Source organism: Aotus nancymaae, unplaced genomic scaffold, assembly GCF_030222135.1.
Source record: "Aotus nancymaae isolate 86718 unplaced genomic scaffold, 86718_ANA_hifiasm-v0.15.2.pri h1tg000011l, whole genome shotgun sequence".
Classification (NCBI taxonomy): Eukaryota; Metazoa; Chordata; class Mammalia; order Primates; family Aotidae; genus Aotus; species Aotus nancymaae.
In genome coordinates this window covers 12,951,593-12,970,991 of record NW_026988422.1, presented here as the reverse complement: position 1 = coordinate 12,970,991, position 19,399 = coordinate 12,951,593, and the positions used below count along the sequence as shown (strand labels likewise).

Sequence of the window (19,399 nt, the reverse complement as noted above, 5' to 3'; positions counted from 1 at the left end):
ATTGTATTTGGAAATGTGAGAAGGATGTGATATTTGGCAAGGGCCAGGGTGGAATGATATGGTTTGGCTCTGTGACCCCATCTAAATCACACATTGAATTATAATTCCCAATGTTGGGAGACGGGCTTGGTAGGAGGTGACTGGCTCATGGAAGTGGATATCCCCCATGCTGTTCCCAGGACAGTGATTGAGTTCTCATGAGATCTTGTTGTTTAAAAGTGTGTAGAACTTTCCCTTTAGGCTCTCTCTCCTGCTGCCATGTGAAGATATGCTTACTTCCCCTTCACCCTTCTGCCATGATTGTTAAGTTTCCTGAGGCTTCCCTAGCCATTCCTCCATAAAGCCTTTGGAAATCTAAGTCAATTAAACCTCTTTTCTCCATAAATTACCCAGCTTCAGGTATGTCTCTACAGCAGTGTGAGAATGGACTAGTAGAAAGGCCAGTGTTGTCAATAGTATTTCCTGGATTTTCTTCTAGGATTTGTATAGTTTAAAGTACATTTAAATCTTTGATCTATTTTGAGTTAATTTTTCTATATGGTGAAAGATAGGGATCCATCTTCAATCTTGTGCATATAGCTAGCCAGTTATCCCAGCATAATTTATTGATGTAGGACTTCTTTCCCAGTTGCTTGTTTGTATCAGCCTCGTTGAAGATCAGATAGTTGTACATTTGTGTGTTTATTTCTGAGTTTTCTATTCTGTTTCATTGGTCTATATGTCTGTTTTTATACCAGAACCAAGTTGCTTTGCTTTATGGTATAGTTTGAAGTTGGGTAGTGTGATGGCTCCAGCTTTTTGATGCCTCCAGTTCTTTTTGTTTAGGATTGCTTTGGATATTCAGGCCTGTTTTTGCTTCCATATAAATGGTAGAATAGCTTTTTTCTAATTCTGTGAATAACTTTGGTAGTTTGATAGAAATAGCATTGAATAATGCAAATTTCTCTGACCAGTATGGCCATTTTTACAGTATTGATTTTTCCAATCTATGAGCATGGCATGTTTTTCCGTTTATTTGTGTCATCTCTGATTTTTTTCAGCAGTGTTTTGTAGTTTTCCTTGATGAGACTGTTTACTTCTTTGGTTAAGCAGTATTCCTAGGTAGTTCTTTTTCTTCTATTGTAAGTGGGATTATGTTGTTAATTTCACTCTCAGCCTGGATGTTGTTGGTGCATAGTAATGCTGCTGATTTGTACATTGATTTTGTGTTCTGCAATTATACTAAAGTTGTTTATGAGTTGTAGGAGCCTTCTGGCAGAGTCTTTAGGATTTTTCTAGATATAGAATTGCACTGTAAGTGAAGAGAGATAGTTAAATTTCTTCTTTTCCTATTGAGATGTCTTTTCTTTCTTTCTCTTGCCTGATTGCTCTGGCTAGGACTTCCAGCCCTATGTTGAACCTACGAACTATACGAACATACGACTATGTTCTTATTTTCTGACGTAATGAAGTATTCCAAGTTCACTTATGTCTGCTTTGTCCTTAGACATTTCTCTGATTTCAGTTCCTTTTAGCAACCAAGATGTGGATGCTAGGTATGCTCATTGCTACTGGGATATCTTTGCTTCTTAGTCCTTTCAAAAGACACATCTAGGAAATATAGGCACATATACATATTTGCAATGCAACACACACATGCATGCTCAAGCATGTTTACACACAGATGTGATTAAGATTACCAGTGAAAGACAGGTGGACATCATGGGTCTCCAGATGTGATACTTGGGAAGGACACTATCCTTCATGTGCATACACATGCATATACACACACATACACACACATATTGTGGAAATCACAAGTTTGCATTGATACTGCCAATTTGAATCCATCCCTGCATATACACAGGGTTCTTTCCAGTCTTTCCTTATTCCATATTTATATGTTCCTTTTCCCTCAATGAGAACCTGGGGACACCCAATGACAACATTTTTTATGTATTATAAGATTACATAAATGTATCAAATGTGTAATCTTATAATACATAAAAAAGTTTCAAAATTGCTTTGCTCATATCATTACAATAAAAAAGCCAATCTTACTACAAAGCCTTCTATATTTGCTTACAATTCTCACCCGCTTCCCACCACCCCCACCCTACCCTACACAAGACTAGGGTATACAGTCAAATTTTGTGTTCCTAGCTACTTGGATTAGTTTTTTTTTTCTTTTTTCTCTTTCAGTGTGCTTATGGTATTTATTTAAAGTACAAATGGTTTGCTTTCAGTTTATTTTTTCCTGTTCTTGTTTATTTAATTTTATTATTTTAATATGTAGAATACTAATATTCTTTTTTTCAGACAAAATTATACAGAAAGGTATGTACAGGAAATGTCACTTTTCCCTATACCCCTCCCACTCTGTTCCTTCTTTAGCCCTCAGCTCCACCATTTCTTGATTTATCTCTCCTGTTTCTTTTTGTAAAAATAGGCATATAAATACTTCACAAAATTTTTTTTCCTTCTTTCTTACACAAAGGTAGCATATTACATGCTTTTGGTACTTCACCTTTTTCACTTAATAATATACCTGGAAATCACTCCATATCAGTTGATATAAATTTTCTTTTTTCTTATTTTTACAACTACACATGAACTCTATTTAGTGTATTTACCACAGTTTACTCAACCAATCTCCTATATTTGGACTTTTAGATAATTTCTAATACTTTGCAAATACAAATAATGATGCCAAAATAACCTTGTGCATATATATTTTTATATTGATGGAGGCTGAGCTTCAAGGTGAATTCCTGAAGATGAATTATAATGCCAAGGAATAAATTAATATGTAGTTTTGTTAGATATCATCATATTATTCTCAATAGTGGTGGCACTAGTTTGCACTCCCTTCAGCACTATGTGAGTGTACATGTTTCCCCAAAGCCTTGATAACAGAGAATATTGTCAAACTTGAAATTCATGACAATTAAATGGAGAAGAACTGATATCTGAATATATTGTTAAATTTGCATTTATTGTGTATAAATTTCATGTTTTTCAAGTGATTAAGAGTCATTTTAATTTTTTTGTGTGAATTATTTGTTCGTGGCTTTAGCCCATTTTTCCATAGGATTTTTCAGTTTTTCATTCTCAATATTTGTAAGTTCTTTATCAATTAGGTATATTGATAAAGGTATATGTATTGATCTATCATCTGTGATATATGTTGTAAATATTTTCACTTGCTTTATTATTTGCCTTTTGACTTTGCTTTCTTTCTCATGCATATTGTTTTTATTTTTAAGTAGCTAAATTTACTCATCTTTTCTTTCATTACATACATATTTGTACAATTGTAGTTACATATATGTGACTATATAGTATATATATGCATATGCATATATAACTATATATAGTATTTATAGACTATAACTGTACATATATGTATCTACAAATATAACTATAGATAGATATGCACACACATGTTATGTATACATTTAGTTAAGAAAATATCCCTTTTTCTCAAGAGTTTTTAGTAAGAATGGGTGTTGAATTTTGCCAAAGATTTTTTTAAACATCTGTGGAGATTATTCTTATCTTTTTTCTTCTTAGTTCTATTTATATGGTAAATTATATTAAGCAATTTTCTATCATCAAATGTTTCTTGCATTCTTGGTATAACCCTTAGGTAATGTTTTCAATTCCCATCACTAGGTCTCAGATATCAGGGTCTCTACTGCAGTGGCCTTGACTCTATTGACAGCCTCCTTTCTGAAGCCTTTAAAAATATTTCTCACATGTTATCCCTGAAATCATAGTTTCTCCTTTATTATTTTCTCTTCTTTGTGCATAATTTAATTTTTATATGTATCACACTGTACTGTATTTATTTGTTTAAATGTCTGACTCTTCCATTAAATTTTACATTCACTGAAGGCAGTAAGTAGTTCTTGTATTTTACATTAACTTCATGAGTGTGGAATCTACAAACCCTAAACTGACCATCCAAAAGAGATATTCACCAACAGTGCTTTTCATACTTTTCTAGTAACTAGCCACAAAATTAAAATCAATTCTTATTTATAGTTGTGTTAGATTTCTGATCTGTTAGTCATCAAAGCATGTCCCTTTGAATCAGTGCAATGACTTTATGTATAAGAAAAATCCAATGCAACCCAATTATCTGTAAGAGTGGAATTAGGCTTATCTCAAACCAGTGATGCAAAAATGATTCTACCAGAGATGGAATTCTCAGATCCCTGTTCATCTTCCCATTCAGCATTAACAGATACTTATGTTTTGAAGAGAGAAAATGCAGAATAGAGAGGTTAACTCTTACACATGGCTCTCAGGGTATCAGGACCACTATCAAACTTCGCTGAAGGATTCATGTAACTGTTGTTCTATACCCTCCAGCATACCTTCTTGGCAATTTTAAGTATTTTCTGGTGACAGTAGAATAGCATAATGCTGTAGTCAATTTTATTTGGTGGTAGGTCTTCTTTGGACAGTAAATGGGAAATAGTCTGACAAAACTCAGGGCAAATGTGCATATATTTCTGGCACTTACCGAGGGTAGCTGGAAATGGCCCCATGCTGTCTTCTTTATGTTGTGATATTGAGTTTGTTGCTCTTCCCCATTATTCCACCCAGTGTCCCTCCCCACAATCACAGTGCCACAGAGCCTTTGAACAAATATGAGGAATCTGAGTGAGCAGAACAGGAAAAACTGTAACAGAGACTGGAGGCTATGAAGATGCTGTCTGAGGACAAAAATTTAGATTCTACTGTTCCCATTTCTGTTATTTGACCCACATAATATCAAGACCCATCACAGATACCCTATTCCAGCTTTAAGAATAATTCCAGGCTTGTCCGATGGTAGTGGTTTATCAGAACTTATTAACATTAGTGTCACTAAAGTTGGTATATAACCCCCCACTGCTAAATTAGACTGGCTTAAAAAAAAAAAAGAATAATTCCAAAAGTATTCCCTGGCCCTGACCTAGCTTAAGGACATAGTGTTCTGCTTTCTGGTCATGCCTTCCTGGCTGCAGCATGATGCCTTTGTTAGTAATCTAGGAAATCTGAGAAGGAGGCACCTTTGCAGGAACTAGGAAATAAACTGCTTTGATTCCATGATTCTCACCATGTATTTCTGCCATTAATATGGACACCATCCTTTAGCTGGTTGACACAGCCATGACTGCTGTTGTCAAAAAGTCAGTTAGGCTATGCACTTTAGTCCCCGTCTCAGAGAGAACAAACTTTTTGTATTTCTGAAGATTCAACCTTCAGGTTCAAAGCCACCCTCCTAAGTCCGGATGCCAAGAGGGCTGCCTTCAAGAACCTCTTCCCCTGTTCAGAGCCTCTGAGATATTTTTTATTATCTCTGGCCTTAGTTACTCTAAACTTTCTTTTCAACTTCTGATCTTGATTACTCTCCTATCTCTTTTCATTTCCTCATTTTCTTTGACACTTTCTAAAGCATCTCACCTCCCAGGGTCAATTATTTCTACTTTTCTTTGTTTTCTGTTACAGTTTTTTAGCATATACTACCAAGGCATAAAAAAACAATATTTATGACCAAGCATGTGGCTCACGCCTGTAATCTTAGCACTTTTGGAGGCTGAGGCAAGTGGATGACGAGGTCAGAAGATCAAGACCATCCTGGCCAACGTGGTGAAACCCCATCTCTACTAAAAATACAAAAATAAGCTAGGCATGGTGGCATGTGCCTGTAATCCCAGCTATTTGGGAGGCTGAGGTAGAAGAATCGCTTGAACACGGGAGGCAGAGGTTGCAGTGAGTCGAGATTGCGCTACTGTACTCCAGCCTGGCGACAGAGAGAGACTCAGTCTCAAACAAACAAACAAATAAAAAAACTCACCAATATTTACTTAAAAGCACACAAAGCAGCTCTTGTCTATAGTAAAAGAAGATACCAAAGAAATTAAAGATTGATTATACACTAGGCTACAAATCAGAGAACTGAGTCATCATTTTGGCTTTATCATTTCCAGTTGTGTGACCTTGGGCAAGTCAATTTCATAGAACCCTTAACTCATTATTTGTAAAATAACCTCTAATACCCATCCTGGTCAAATGTTCTATGATTTTAAAGACCTATAAATGCTAAGTTAATTTGGCGAAATCAACCACATCTTCTTTAGTTAAAACAAAACTCATGCTGAACCAAAGAAAATTGAAAATACTCTTTTTTTAAACTAAAGCATGCATTAGGCACTTACATATGAGCTAAAATATGCCTACCTCTGGATCTATATGTGTAGGTTAACTATTGCTGCAATATTATGTAATAATCACACAATTTCAGTGGCATGAAACAATATTTAACTTATGTGCCTGTTGAGGTAGGCTGTGGGTTTTGCTGATCTAGACTGGGCCAGCCTTGAGGGGTTCTGCTCCACGAGGCTTTCTTCTTCTTCTTGGCACTAGTAGGCTAGTTTGAAAATGATCTTCTCATGGTGATGGTAGAAAAGAAGAGAGTGAATCCAATCGTAGAAGTAGTTTTTAAACCTTGGGTTAGTCATGCCCATGATACCCCATTGCAAAACAAATCATGTAGTCAATCTGAGGTGTGCTCCTGGTGCAGGTGGGTAAGGAAATGAATATCTAAATAACAACATTAACTAACACACAGTGTTTTGGAAATAAGCAGCAAACATACTTACATGTGGCTTTTTCTCAGTGAAAATTAAACCTTAGGGATTAGAGTCTAGTATTGCTATTTCTCCTATGAGACAGAGCTGAATTCACTTCTAGAGACAGGAGTTGCTGGTTGAGACAGACTCTATGAATTTACTTTTACACAATTTAAGACTCAAATGAAACTGCCATGTTAGTCAAATAAGGGATGTCAAGCTCACAGTACTACCTAAAAGGCATCTGGGGCCCCTCTAATTTGCAGGTTTGTGAAAAGTTCCTCTGAACTACTCACTGAGGACCCCTCCATGGATAAGGAACTGCTCACTCTATTCAAGTTGTAATGAATATGCAAATGATGATCAGAACTTAATTATGAGACTAACAGAGTGTACTTCAAAGAAGAGCTAATATAAAAACACAGACACCTGTCATGTGATAAATTGATAAATTACATGGATTTATGTTTTACTGTAAAACTGTCTCTCCCTTTACTGAAATGATCTAAATACCTCCAACCCTGCCACTTTCTACCCCCACTTTCTACCCCTACTTTCTACTTGTATTCATATATCCTAATAAAACGGTAAAATAAAGCCACAATGCTTTGTACACAAATTACTGATGATTAAGTCATATTAAATACAAATAACTATACATATGAAGCAACAGCCATACATATAAAGTTAGAATTTGTTTCTTGAGAACTAATAAGGAATTAATTAAGGCAGGTAGCAGTTTATTTTTTTTAGTTATTGAGATGTATAGTTATCTATTGCTATGTAACAAATTATACTCAAACTTAATGGTGTTAAACACTTATTATCTCATATGTTAAAGGTTCAGAAATTTAGAAGAGACTTAGCTGGGTAGTTTTGGCTCTCTTGAGGTCTTGGTCAAAAGGTCAACTGAAGTTGCAGTTATCTGAAGATTTGACTGGTGGCTGGAGGATCTGCTTCCAAGATGGCTCCCTTACATGGCTGGCAAGTTAATGCTTGGCAAAATACCTCAGTTCCTTGACAGGTGGATTTCTCAGTAGGGCTGCCTGGGTATCTTCATGGCATGGAATAGGCTTTGCCCAGTGTCATTGGTCAAAGAGAGATCAAAGTGGAAGCCACAGTATATTTTATGACCCAGCCTTGGTCAGTTCTAAGCTTTTTTGGCTATACCAAGGATGAGACTGGTACTCAATCTCAACATTGTGCAACTGCGTGACCCCGAGTGTGAATACCTCCTTACATTTTTTTCCCAGGTACATTGATTGCCTCACCTTAATCCTGGCCCCAGGTTACATGAATCGTCTGTATTCAGTGTTGGAAGGGACTATTTAAGGATGTGAATACTAGGAGGCAAGAACACTGGGGCTCATCTTAGAGGCTGGCCACCACAAGTTAAGCACCTACCTCAGATTCTTATGAATGAGAAAGAACTTCCACTGGCTCTGTGGTTCACAACTTTGGCTGAACATGTGAATCATCTGAGAGTGCTGATGCCTGTGCCTCACTCCTCAGACATTCTGATTTAACTGAACTGGAGTGTGACAGCCATGGTATTTAAGAAAAAGACATACTCTCCAAATAACTCTGCACAAGATATTCTCATGTGCAGTCAGGGATAAGTATACCGCAAATGAACTAAAGTTTCCTTTTGGGATTAAAGTCCATGCAGAATTTGCCTATCACTGTATCTGTCAACAACATCTGTTTTTCCCTCCTGGAGCAGAGAGTGTGGGAAAGTTTCAAGAGACAAGGAAGATTGGTAATTTATTCACTCACAAACTATTGCCAAATACAGAGCATGTCTGGCTGACTAGGTTTCTTCTCTGACACCCTATACATTCTGCTTCAACTATTTTGTAAAAGATTGGTAGGAGCAAGGTTAATTAATCAGTGCTGGTCTGATTTGAGGCTCTTTATCGTTTTCAAAACAGATTAAAACAGGCAGGTTAGATGAACAGGAAAATCCCCAGATGAAAAAGAGAATAACAAGAATTAGATGAGTAGGGTTGGGCTTAGGCTGCCTGTTTACTTACAAAACAGTTTGGTACCAGTTTGATGGACATGCACAAAAGGCACTCAAATGAAACCACTCTTGGCTCATATAATTTTAGAGGCTGGTGAAGTTTTCTATCTTCCAGCCTACTTGGTTGTTGGCTAGTTATCTCTTTGATCCCCCTTCATCCTGGTCCATGTGGCAGGAGTCTGGGCTGAACATGGTAGGAAGACAGTGAAGGAGGACTGAAAATGTAGTTCTTGTGGTTCTTTTCCTGGTTTTCCTTACAGGAAAATAAACAACAGAATTTCAATATGAAGACTAACCATACTTCTCCATTACTTGGCAGTCTTGTTAGAACTTTTACATTGACTTTTTCTTATAATTATCTTAGGGAATGCAACAAATCCCCAGGATTTTGGCAAATAGCTTACAATGTTAATAGATGTTCAAATAAGAGGATCAGGCATGGGTGTGCACTTGAAACCATTGTTGTCCTTCATCAGAGAATTTAAATAAAAATACTGTATTTTTTTAAATGATGGCAGACTATTGTACACTTCTTACATAAGCAAGAAAACCTCTACAAATTGCATTGAGTGTGAGCATGGCATATCCTTTCACTCTTAGTTAAGTTTCAGGCATTTGGAGATGAAAGAGGGTGAGTTGCTAGGGAAACAGATCACTCACTTCTGACTTTCATTTCAGCTGCAGCAGAGGGGTGGCTGAAGAGTGACTGTATTAATAAAGCACAATGTCTACCTTCTCAATAGGATTCCAGCAGAGTTCTGCTGTGGGGCAAAGTCTCACGAGACTAGAGGGTCTCCATCTCATGACAAGGCAGATCACTTTCGTTGGGCTCTTGAATGCAAGTGTACTTGATGGGAGGTGGCGGTGGCTTGAAAGGGGGAGGTCTTTCCATGCTAGGAACAAAACAGTGGTCTTTCAATGCTAAGAATGTGCGGGAGTCTTATGCACAGACACATCGACATGCATTGTTTTTTTTAAAGGATAACACAGATTGATGAGAAAGAGATATACACTCCCAGTTCTTTCAGCATTTTTGTTGGCACAGCCCTGTGCTTGTTAGGCCTATTAACCATTTGAATGTCATGATCATACCATTAATTAATATTTATAATTTTGTAGTCTGTAAAGCATTTTTATCATAACATACGTTGTATGCAGAAATTGAGTGTTATTGTCACCATTCTACAGACAAAACTGAGCCTCAGAGGTTTTAAACAACTTGCTCAAGAGAACCAGATCAGCAATTCAAGTCTTTTCACCAGAGCTGATACTCTCCATGACAACTGTCTCCTGATAGAGAAAATATTTCTCTTATGTGGATTAAAATATTCCTTCAGAGACTAAATCTTAAAATTCTAGGACTTAAGAATGAAGCTTTTCAAATAGCCTCTTTGCTAACCCTAGCCCTGTCCTTCATCCAGACACTCACTATGTACTATGGGCATATGATAGAGATGGGAAGTAAAGCTCTTCTCAATCCCTGAGTACTGGGTAAGATAATGCCTAAATCCCTTTTGTTTGAATCAGTGAACATTCTTAAAGTCATCTTTGTACAAAGCACTGTTTTATGTTAGTACAAGTCATCTTTTTTTTTTTTCTGAAATGCATTAAAGAGCTAGATTAGTGTGGAATTTAGCTATATAAATGCTCTAGCTATCTTAGTATCAGGAAACAGAAATATATCCCTGACCGTCTTTATGTCCATCACTCAAACACCTCTATGCCTTGGCAATCCATAGTATCTTAAGAGAGATAAAGAGTGGGCAGTGGAGGTGGGGTGAGGAGGGAGAGATTGATTCTCATCTCTGTATAACACAAACATTTGAATACAGAACAATTTAAAAAATCAATTCAAATTTTCAGATTTCATTTGTTCATTTAATAAAAAGCTCTCTAATCCCTATTACCCAATTTTCAGATACTTTAATGGAGACTTCATATATATTATTAAGTGGATACAATTCTATGAAAATTGCACTTTTGTTTTTTGCAGGAATTATGAGTTTCTCAAGGTCACGTGGTGGCCAAATTGTAGTCCTTGGAAAAGAATTCAGAATTTCTAACGACTGATTTAGTGTTTTATTCACCACTCCCTGTATGTGGTTATAGAGTCTGCAAGGATACTCTGGAAAAGGTAGAAGAGCATATAGCACGATGGTTAATGTTATCTTAGAGCAGTAGTAAGACAAGTGCAAGATCAGCTCTGGGTACTAAGGTCTCTTCCAATTATGGCCCAATCCAGATTGACTGAAAATAGCAAGTCAGAAAAATGACACTTAACCTTATGTACCATTTCAGGCTTTTGATTGGAGAGGGGTTTTGGAAAATATTTCAATAAGACAAAAAAGGGGTAACCCAATGCTTACTTTCTTTTCTTCTTGGGGAAAAAAGGAAAACGGCAGTAGAAGCCCATTCTAGTTAAAAAAAAAAAAAATAAATAACAAAAAAACAGCTGGAAACCTCTTAAAATTACCTTTCTTACTCAATTTCACACTTGAGCATCTAGGGCCAGCTAAGCCCATACAGTTCAGAGATGCATGAAAAGAAAAAAATAATGAAGATTAAAAGAAAAATTAGTTTTAGTTTTGAGGGGAGGTGAGGCTCAGTTCTCATTTCATGCCCATGGACTTGCTCTATCTGATGAGCGCTATCGTCTGACTAGGCCAATGCAGAGAGGAATACTGTGCTGGGAGTTGGATATTTAATCCCAACTGTGCAGATGCTGGGAGAACTATATAATCTCTCTGAGCTTCTGTGAGCCTTATTTACTCATTAAAATATGAGAGGACTGTCAGAGTAATGATGTATTGTACTGATGAATATTTTATAATGAAAATTTATCAGTTCCTACATATCTTAGTATTATACTCACATTTCTTTTTGATATTGACACCATTTTCTCACTCCAAGGCCAAACAATACCATGCAGCAAAAGAGTAAAGCTGCTATAATCACTGGCCAGGACATTCCATCTTTGGGCTTATTGACCACAATACCTGAAAAGGACATAAAGAAAAATAAACTTTAATCCCAAAGCTTGGCATTTGGAAAACAGGATTAGTTAAACTATTTCTCCTATGTGAAACATAATTTATTGAAGAGCCATGGGGATGCTCACTGGCCATGATCATACTCTAGGGGTGGGCATGTCTATCCCTTGTTACTTACACAAGGTGATAACTCTTAAAAGTTAATTATGTATCCTACCAGAAATTTTCTGTGGATATATATATAAGCATACATATATACCATGAATATATAACCCCCCCTTTTTTTTTAACAATTGGGGCCATATTATACACACTATACTGTCCATGGCTGCTTTTTCTTTTTTATTGTTTTTCACTATTTTAGGTTCAGAGGTACATGTGCAAGTTTGTTATATAGTTAAATTGCGTGTTGTAGGGATTTGGTGTGCAGATTGTTTTGTCACCCAGGTAATCGACATAGTACCTGATAGGTAGTTTTTTAAATCCTTACCCTATTCTCAACTTTCACCCTCAAGTAGGCCTCAGTGTTTGTTGTTATCTTCTTTGTATCCATACGTACTCAACGTTTAGCTCTCATGTATAAGTGAGAACATGCAGTAGTTAGTTTTCTATTCCTGTGTTAGTTTGCTTAGAGTCATAGTCTCCAGTTCCATCCACATTGCTGCAAAGAATATGATCTCATTCTTTGTTATGGCTTCATAGTACTTCATGCTATATGTACCACGTTTTCTTTAGCCAGTGACTGTGGATGGGCATTCATGTTAGTTCCATGTCTTTACTATTGTAGATAATGCTGTGATGAACATACATGTCCATGTGTCTTTATGGTAGAACAATTTATATTCCTTTGGGTATATATCCAATGTAATGAGATTGCCAGTTCAAATAGTAATTTTGTTTTAAGTTCTTTGAGAAATAGCCAAACTGCTTTCCACAATGGCTGAACTAATTTACATTCCCACCGGCAGTGTGTAAACATTCCCTTTTCTCCACAACCTCACCTGCATCAGTTTTTTTTTTTTTTTTACTTTTTATTAATAGCCATTCTGACTGGTGTGAGATGGTATCTCATTGTGGTTTTAACTTGCATTTCTCTAGTGATTAGTGATTTTGAGCATTTTAAGTATTCTAAGAATATAGAAACCGTTTTACCTTTTTTGACATTTGAAATTTTTAACATTTTACATTTTACATGTTTTTAAGAAAAAGAGGCCAAAAGACATACACCTGGTCTCTTTTTCTTAAAAAACATTCTTGGAATACTTTCCATAGCAGTGCATATTTACCTCATTCTATTAAGTGACTGGATAATTCAATGGATATACCAGGTTATTTAATTTATCTCATAACGTTAGATGGTTAAATTGTTTCCAGACTTTGTTATTGCTAATGATACCCCAGCGGAATTCCTTATACATGATAGATAGATCTTTAGGTATTTCGATTACATAGATCATTTTGACAAAAAGCTATCTGGATTGGTTTTCTTTCCTAGGTAGTAAACTGCTTGTAAGTGAAGACAAGGATTTAAATTTCTTTCATTGCCCAGTTTTTATTACACTGCTTTTCATATATCAAAATCTCAAAAAAATGCAGGTCAAAGACCTAGATTTCATATTAGTTATCACATCTTTTCTGTGTTTTACGTAGCATGGACTGCAACCACATGTCATGCTAGCATTGGTTAGAAATGTTGAAGATTTTTCCCTTTCATACAATATATGTTCAGGGATTCGAGGCCTTCCTGATTCTCACCCCTATCAAAGTAGAAACTGTGGGTTCCCTGGAGACCCATGTAGTCCTATAATACATAATCATGTGATACATTGTATATACAGATGCCTAGAAAGTTTACATAATTCAAACCACTAGAGTAGCATGATCGTGAAAGAGACAATTGGTCAACTCAGGGCTAGACTAAGTTCTGTTTCACACAAGTCAAAATTTACTAAGCTCTACCCTGGTAATATGGTGGGATATAATATTTTATCTCCAAAGTTTTAGATAAAGGAAAGAACAAAAGGTTTTATTTTATTTTTTCCATATGTTATTGGGGTACAGGTAGTATTTGGTTAAATGAGTAAGTTCTTCAGTGGTGATTTGTAAGATATGGTGCACCCATTACCCAAGCAGTATACACGGCACTATATTTGTAGTCTTTCATCCCTTGACCGCCCCCCACTCTTCCCCCCAAGTTCCAAAGTTCACTGTGTTCTTCTTATGTCTTTGCATCCTCATAGCTTACCTTCCCCACATATCAGTGAGAACATGCGATGTTTGGTTTTTCATTCCTGAGTTATGTCACTTAGAATGGTAGTCTCCAATCTCACCTAGGTCACTGCATATGCTGTTAATTCATTCCTTTTTATGGCCGTGTAGTATTCTGTAGTGTGTATGTATATGTGTATATATATATGCCACAGTTTCTTTATCCACTCGTTGATTGGTAGACATTTGGTTGGTTCCATGATTTTGCAATTGTGAATTGTGCTGCTATGAACATGCATGTGCAAGTATCTTTTTTGAGTAATGACTTCTTTTCCTCTGGGTAGATACCCAGTAGTGGGATTGCTGGATCAAATAGTAGTTCTACTTTTAGTTCTTTAAGGAATCTCCACACTGTTTTTCATAGTGGCTGTACTAGTTTACATTCCCACCAGCAGTGTAGAAGTGTTCCCTGTTCACTGCATCCATGCCAACATCTACTGTTTTTTGATTTTTTGATTATGGCCATTCTTGCAGGATTAAGGTGGTATTGAATTGTGGCTTTAATTTGCATTTCCCTGATCATTAGTGACGTTGAACTTTTTTTTTTAAATATGTTTGTTAACCATTTGTATATCTTCTTTTGAGAATGGTTTATTCATGTCCTTAGCTCACTTTTTTTTATAGGGTTGTTTTTTTCTTACTAATTTGTTCAAGTTAGTTGCAGATTCTGGATATAAGTCCTTTGTCAGATGTATAGATTTTGAAGGTTTTCTCCCACTCTGTGGGTTGTCTGTTTACTTTGATGACTGTTCCTTTTGCTGTGCAAAAGTGCTTTAGTTTAATTGGGTCCCAGCTATTTATCTTTGTTTTTATTGCATTTGCTTTGGGTTCTTGGTCATAAAATCCTTTCCTAACCAATGTCTAGAAGGATTTTTCCAGTGTTATCTTCTAGAATTTTTATAGTTTCAGGTCTTGGGTTTAAGTCCTTAATCCATCTTGTGTTGATTTTTGTATAAAGTGAGGATCCAGTTTAATTCTCCTACATGTCTTTGCTTCCCACATATCAGTGAGAACATAGCCAGTTACCCCATCACCATTTATTAAAAATGTTGGCTTTTCCCACTTTATGTTTTGTTTGCTTTGTTCAAAATCAGTTGGCTGTAAGTATTTGGGTTTATTTCTGGGTTCTTTATTCTGTTCCATTGGTCTGTGTGCCCATTTTTATACCAGTATCATGCTGTTTTGATAATTATGGCTTTATAGTATAGTTTGAAATCAGGTATGTGATGCCTCCAGATTTGTTCTTTTTGCTTAGTCTTGCTTTGGCTATGTGTGCTCTTTTTTTGTTCCATATGAATTTTAGAATTGATTTTTTCTAATTTTTCAAAGTATGATGGTGGTATTCTGATGGGGATTATGTTGAGTTTGTAGATTGCTTTTGGCAGTATGGTCATTTTTACAGTATTAATTCTACCCATCCATGAGCATGGGATGTGTTTCCATTTGTTTGTGTCTTTATGATTTCTCTCAGCAGTGTTTTGTAGTTTCCTTTTAGAGTTCTTTCAACTCCTTTGTTAGGTATATTCCTAAGTATTTAATTTTGTTTTATTGCAGCTATTGTAAAAGGGGTTGAGTTTTTGATTTGATTCTCTGCTTGGTCGAACGTATCATCAGCAAACAGTGACAGTTTAACTTCCTCTTTACCAATTTGGTTTTGTCATATTACCAGGGTTGGTTTTCTGTTTTCTTCCAATTTGGGCAGGCTCTGTAGAGGGAAGGTTTAAGGCTGAAGGCTGTTGTTCAGATTCTTTTGTCTCACTGGGTGTTCCCTTGATGTAGACTCTACCCCTTTTCCTATGGATGTGGCTTCCTATGAGCCAAACTGCAGTGATTGTTGTCTCTCCTCTGGGTCTAGCCACCCAGTGAGTCTGCCTGGCTCCAGGCTGGTACTGGAGGTTGTCTGCACAGAGTCCTGTGATGTGAACCATCTATGGGTCTCTCAGCCGTGGATATCGGTGTCTGTTCTGGTGGAAGTGGCAGAGGGTGCAACGGACTCCATGAGGGTCCTTACCTTTGGTGGTTTAATGCTTTGTTTTTGTTCTGGTTGGTCTCCTGCCAGGAGGTGGAGCTCTCCAGAAAGGATCAGCTATAGTAGTCTGGAGAGGGACTGGTGGTGGGTGGTGCCCTAGAACTCCAAGATTACTTGCCCTTTGTCTTCCACTACCAGGTTGGATAGGGAAGGATCATCAGGTGACGGCGGGCTAGGCATGTCTGAGCTGACTCTTCTTGGGCAGGTCTTGATGCAGCTGCTATGCGGGGTAGGAGTGAGATTCCCAGGTCACCTAGGAGAATTATGGCTGCTTCTGTTGATTATGCAGGTTGTCAGGAAAGTGGGGGAAAGCGAGCAGTCACAGGCCTCAACCAGCTCCCATGCAAACCGAAGGGCCAGTCTCACTCCCAACGCGTCCCCTAGCCAACAGTTCCGAGTCTGTTTCCAGGCAAAGGGTGAGATGGGCTTTGTGTGAGGCTATCTACCTCTCAGAATATTTGGGGTGTCTCCTGGGTGCTGCAGGAGCTGTCTGCTTCTTTCAGAGGATCTGTGGGTCCTCTCAAGATTGCTGACTTGTTCTTGTAGTTGATCTGGAGCTGAAATTCACAATGCAAGCCTCCACATGCTGCTCTGTCCAGAGTTGTAAGCTAGTCCTGCCTCCCGTCTGCAATGATCCCTCACTTTTACCAGACAAAAGGTTTTAAAGAGGTCTTACATCAATGCCTACAATTTTTTTTCCAATCAAATGTAGAATATGAGACCACTGCTTTCACGATGGAAGTGGAAAAGCAGAACTCCACTCTTGACCCCTCTCTAAACTAGACAGCTGTTTAAGGCACCAGTATCTTAAAATCTTGGTAGTGCTTCAGTTTGCAGATGTATTGCCATGATATGTGCAAGATTATGCTCCAGTGATCAGAAGACTGTATGACCTTTGATACAAAATGAACTGAGTACCTAGGTGTAGTGCTCACTAATCAAATGAACACCCCTGAAGTTGATTATGCCTGTGAACTTAGAATCATGACCTTCATTAGGAAGGTCCTAACTTTACTGAATCTTTTGCTCTCTTATGTTATAAAAGAAGGGATTACATTTTGCAAGAGAAAATTATATTAGTTGAATTATAGGAGTACTCTTTGTTCCAATGATTTCCTTCTCAGACTATGTTTTCATGGGCCTGAAATATTTTTTTTGCTACTTTTCACCTGAATAATTCTTATTTATTTTTCTCAGATTTTAATTTAAGTATCATATCCTCAGAAAGTCCTCTTCTATCATCCAATTAAAATCAGGACTTCCTGTTTGACAACACCTTATCATAGTACTTATCTAAAATAAATTAATTGTATGATTATTTATTTATGATACATGATCTCTAATAGATTATAATCTTCAAAAAACCAGTGTTTTTGCTGTAAATCCAACAACTGTCATAGTACCTGGCAAATGGTAGATACTTGGTAAGTATTTGTTGGTGAATAAAACATAAAAATCCCCAAAATATGACAAATGGCTTACCAGTGATATGGATGTGATTAGTTTTCATAGATCCATTGACAGTTGTGGGGACTTCTGAAAATGCTCTGGCTGTGCTGGTAAAGGCCTTGTCTAGAAATATAAAGGGGATATCTGGGCAAGACATCTCAACTTGATCAAGTAGTATAAAATCACGATTGGGTATCATGTGCTGTTTGAAAGAGCTCGATTTAAATTGTCTAAGTATCCCTTAAATGTTATGTGTAAAGTTTATTAAGAACCAATTTACAGCAAAGCTGGGATGCTGAGATTTGTCTAACAATTACCAAAGGAATACAATTTCCTATTGGTTGAAAAAAAAAAAAAGAAGCTCCACACTTTCAAACAACAAGATGATGTCTGCTAAAGAATCTCTGAGAAATTTAAGTGGTACAGAAAAAAAGGCCAGAGTTGGGGGCATGGAAAGGTGAGGCCCTATCCCTATTCTTTGGTATGAGAGGTTCCGCTGATCAAAATACTGATTTCTCCCAATGCCAATGTGTTTGATAAGGTTAATAAAAATTCCTTTCCAACATTAGACTAGACAAATACATGTTGACTAATTATTCTGTTTTCCAATGAAAAAAATTGAAATGCATTTTCATAGATATAACTGGTAAAAAAATGCTATTCAGATTTTTTGAAATAAAATGTATAAAAATCTAAGGCTTGGTGTCTGAATATCTTCTTTGAATGTCTGGGAAAAATTTTGGTTCCATTCATTGCAATTTTCACCATCAAGATGTATTTTTATTTATCTATCTGACTCTGAGTTCTTGTTTTTACACCTTGTACCAAATAAAGCTGACCACTACCTTCAATGTCCCTGAATATTCCCCAACTACTCACCATGAAGTGTTGAGCCTGCACCTGAGGGAGATGAACTGTGTGTTTCATGGGGTATCCGTGAAACTGCTAAAGGAAGAAGATACCAGAAGAGTTAACCTATATAAGACTAGTTATTCTATTATCTCTTCTTGACTGCTAATTGAATCTAATAATTATAAAAAAGGATATTAATGAATACTTAGAGCAAAATCATTAAACTGTTCTGTAGCATGCACTAGAATGTCCTCAAACAAAGTGGGAGTTGAAGGGATTCTTGTGGTTCAGATGTCTATAATAAGAAAAGTTGTAATTATGGCCACTTAGAAGCAGGAAAAGATATGGAAAGAAAACACTAGGAGATATTCTTTTAGCCAGAGAGTGTGTCATGCTCATTCCATAGATGAGCCAAAAAAAAAAAAAAAAAAAAGTGGAAGAGAATGAAAGTCCAGGTGTGTTATGGTGGCCTTTAGTCAAGAAAAGCTACCAGTAGGGCTTTGAAGACCTTGCTAGAACATGCATAAGGGAAGAAAATACTTTGTGCTTGTGGGTCAGCTGACATTCTTGCTGAACTGTGAAAACGAAACATGTCGGCAGTGAATTATCAGACCCCTGTGGTCACAGGCCTTGTCAGCTGCTGAGTGAGTCCTTTTGAAGCATTTAGAAGCAAATCTTTCCCTTGAGTGGATGGCAGCAAACTTAGGCAGCACATATGGCTTTTGAAATAGATCTAACAACTCATTTTGTTTATTGCCCCATCTCTGGCAAGAAAGATTCACTCCTTGGCAGGCACCACATATCTGTATCTGATAAAAGGCCTGCAGTGTAATGTAAAGTAAAATAACTATAGTAGTACATGGTTGTAATCAGTACAAAGATATTACATCCATTTATTTAAAATATTAGCATACATGCTGTTCCCATTGAAAGCTTTCTTGTGTGTGAAGACCAAATCAAATGAGCAAAACCAAACCAAAACAAATCATGTTCTTAGCCCTCTCTATTCTTTGTTTCTTCTTAGGTATCATCAACAGGAGTTGCAGCTGCTGACAAAGGTGTGTGATCAGTCCCTCCAGAAGAGGTGAGAGTCCATTCTTTATGGCTTGATTAGAGGACAGTTTGTCATAGCTATTTCCATATGGGGTCACCTCAGAAGTAAGAGTGGTTTCATACACAACTT

At 36.9% G+C, this 19,399-nt stretch overlaps 1 protein-coding gene and 1 long non-coding RNA gene across 5 annotated transcripts in view; one reads left to right on the top strand and one right to left on the bottom strand.

Annotated features, from left to right (window-relative positions):
• The window catches only part of LOC105723075 (uncharacterized), a 304,135-nt gene that overhangs the window by 14,927 nt on the left and 269,809 nt on the right, over positions 1–19,399 (top strand). For all 3 annotated transcript variants that reach the window (XR_001108739.3, XR_001108737.3, XR_001108736.3), the window contains exon 2: positions 19,241–19,300. This is a non-coding gene — a long non-coding RNA (uncharacterized LOC105723075). The remainder of the gene's footprint in view (positions 1–19,240; positions 19,301–19,399) is intronic.
• The window catches only part of CD96 (CD96 molecule), a 97,104-nt gene continuing 83,880 nt past the window's right edge, over positions 6,176–19,399 (bottom strand). Inside the window, exons 11-14 of one of the 2 annotated variants that reach the window (XM_012460943.2) lie at positions 18,244–18,306; positions 17,398–17,487; positions 11,501–11,624; positions 6,176–9,521 (exon numbers count right to left, since the gene is read on the bottom strand). In XM_012460943.2, the coding sequence (XP_012316366.2) occupies positions 9,413–9,521; positions 11,501–11,624; positions 17,398–17,487; positions 18,244–18,306 (386 nt within the window). In that variant the 3' untranslated portion in view covers positions 6,176–9,412. Of the gene's footprint in view, positions 9,522–11,500; positions 11,625–17,397; positions 17,488–18,243; positions 18,310–19,399 lie in introns of both variants that reach the window. The other variant, XM_012460942.3, reaches the window with a different exon arrangement.